This window comes from Pundamilia nyererei, unplaced genomic scaffold (genome assembly GCF_000239375.1).
Source record: "Pundamilia nyererei isolate P.nyererei 1_Seehausen unplaced genomic scaffold, PunNye1.0 scaffold00315, whole genome shotgun sequence".
Classification (NCBI taxonomy): Eukaryota; Metazoa; Chordata; class Actinopteri; order Cichliformes; family Cichlidae; genus Pundamilia; species Pundamilia nyererei.
In genome coordinates this window covers 204,805-206,811 of record NW_005187716.1, presented here as the reverse complement: position 1 = coordinate 206,811, position 2,007 = coordinate 204,805, and the positions used below count along the sequence as shown (strand labels likewise).

The window sequence follows — 2,007 nt, the reverse complement described above, 5'->3', positions numbered from 1 at the left end:
ACATTTCCTCCAGGTACGCAGCACCGCTTCTTCAGACTGGCAGGTGACTTTTCAAAGACCGGAGGAGCAGATGCCGTCCATGAATGTGTCACAAGCACGGAAGCGGGGCTATATGTTTGACTCGAGGGATGGAAGACTTCTGTTTCGAACGCCCTATGGACAACCCGACTCACTGAGCACTGAGGTAAACCACAGATTCAGAATCTGCATTTGAACCATTGACGCAAAGCAAGGCTTACATGCGTTTCTCTGCAGGTGGAGGATGTTCCAGTGGAGGCGGTGTATGCAACTGTGTTCTCCAGACAAAACTGGGTTGTCCTTATGGTCGACCTCTTGGCTGCTTGCTCCATGTGTCAGTATCTGCCTTTTATGTCATTTTAGTGACTTTCTGCTTAGGATCAGGTGGACTTGCAATGTTGTTCCTCTTAACAGATGAAGGTTACTTTGATGACGGGGGCTATATGATGTGGAAGACTCCAGAGGCGCTGTACCCGAGTGTCGGTGGCACACAGATCAGGATTGGCCTGAACGGGGATGCCATGGAGCAGCTAATTGCAGAGAAGAGGGGTTACATTGTTGAGAAGCACAAAGGCACAGTCCAAATCGGCATCCCTTATAATGCTGAAGGAGGACACAGGAAGGTCAGAGGATGGATATTTAAGCTGAGGATCATACAAATTTTGCAGTGCATGTTAAGTGTGGCTTTTGGATTGCTCTGAGGCTGCTTGTTAAAATGTTCAATTGATGCACAGGGATGGCTCGTTTAAGCATTTAATAACTTGAATAATTCTCCAAACTGGGGAAAAACTGGAGAGCTCGGCACAACCCCATTTGTTGTAACTGTGTGCATTCTGTAATCTTGCCTTTTGAAAGACGGGAAGTAGGCCAGCGATGACTCCCGCTTTAGAAAGCAGATTGCAAACAGGCGATATTCCTGAATAATGTTCAGTTTAATCACAGATGAGCTGATGAGCGGATTCATTGCAACATTTCGGCGTGACTGCAATCCAAGCCAGAACAGAGATTGTTATCCTATTTTTACTCGAGATGTTGGTCTTTGTGGCCATGTGACTAATTTATCTTGTATTACATCCTCTGTGAAACATATTTCAGTCAGACTTGCAGTTTATCTAATGGTAAAGATTGAAGTCATGCAAACTGCATGTTTGTCTTTCAGAGCTTTGTTATTGGGAGCCTCTATGAGTTTTATGCCTTCGACCTCTCCGTGGAGCAGATCTCAGTAGATCGTGACTATGTCGATACCATGCTCCAGTTTCGCAGGACTCTGGTCACTCCCCTGTTGCCCTGCACGGTTTTCACTCGTAATCAAACAGTCCTTGAAGAACAGATGTTCACCATCTATCTCGGCGATGTTCCTGAAGATGTCATGTTAGTTTCTATCCAGTTGAATGAACGAGACTTTACGTTGCCATTTACAAATACGAGCACCTACAAAGTCACTGAAGTTCTTCACCCCAACGGCACCCATGGCTACACACTGAAGGTGCTGTTCCACGACCCTGTTGTCAAACAGAAGGTAACCCTGCCACCACCACGCCCTTGTGAAAACGATGACTCTTTGATTTTGTTTTGATATAAACACTTGTTGCCCATGTTTGAAATAAATATTAACATTCACAACATGATGGCTTAAATCCTGCTCATCTTAGTGAATTTGTTTTCTTTCTTAGTTCTTAATAGAAGATGCAGTTCTTCAGTTTATGCTGGATATTAACTACACGCTGGCTGTGCTACCTGGAAACGACTCTTATTACCGCTTGGCATCCATTGTGGCACTGTTCACAGATGTCTGTAAGTTATTTGATTATTTACTCGATATTGGCAAAAGCTTTAAGAATGGTTAACAAGCTTGTATCCGACAGCACCTCCAGCCTTTGACGCGGTCTGCTCTGAGTCCGGGATACGCTTCAAGCTGAACCGTCAGCCTTTTGACTACTTGTGGGAGTTAACCATCGGGTTAGACGTGCTAACCTCAGACCTGGCAGA

The 2,007-nt window shown here is 45.0% G+C and overlaps 1 protein-coding gene across 1 annotated transcript in view; it reads left to right on the top strand.

Annotated features, from left to right (window-relative positions):
- The window catches only part of LOC102201106 (uncharacterized), a 5,939-nt gene that overhangs the window by 1,772 nt on the left and 2,160 nt on the right, over positions 1-2,007 (top strand). The window contains exons 6-11 of the mRNA XM_005751553.1: positions 14-184; positions 256-352; positions 433-641; positions 1,178-1,537; positions 1,692-1,812; positions 1,884-2,002. Coding sequence (XP_005751610.1) covers positions 14-184; positions 256-352; positions 433-641; positions 1,178-1,537; positions 1,692-1,812; positions 1,884-2,002 — 1,077 coding nt within the window. The remainder of the gene's footprint in view (positions 1-13; positions 185-255; positions 353-432; positions 642-1,177; positions 1,538-1,691; positions 1,813-1,883; positions 2,003-2,007) is intronic.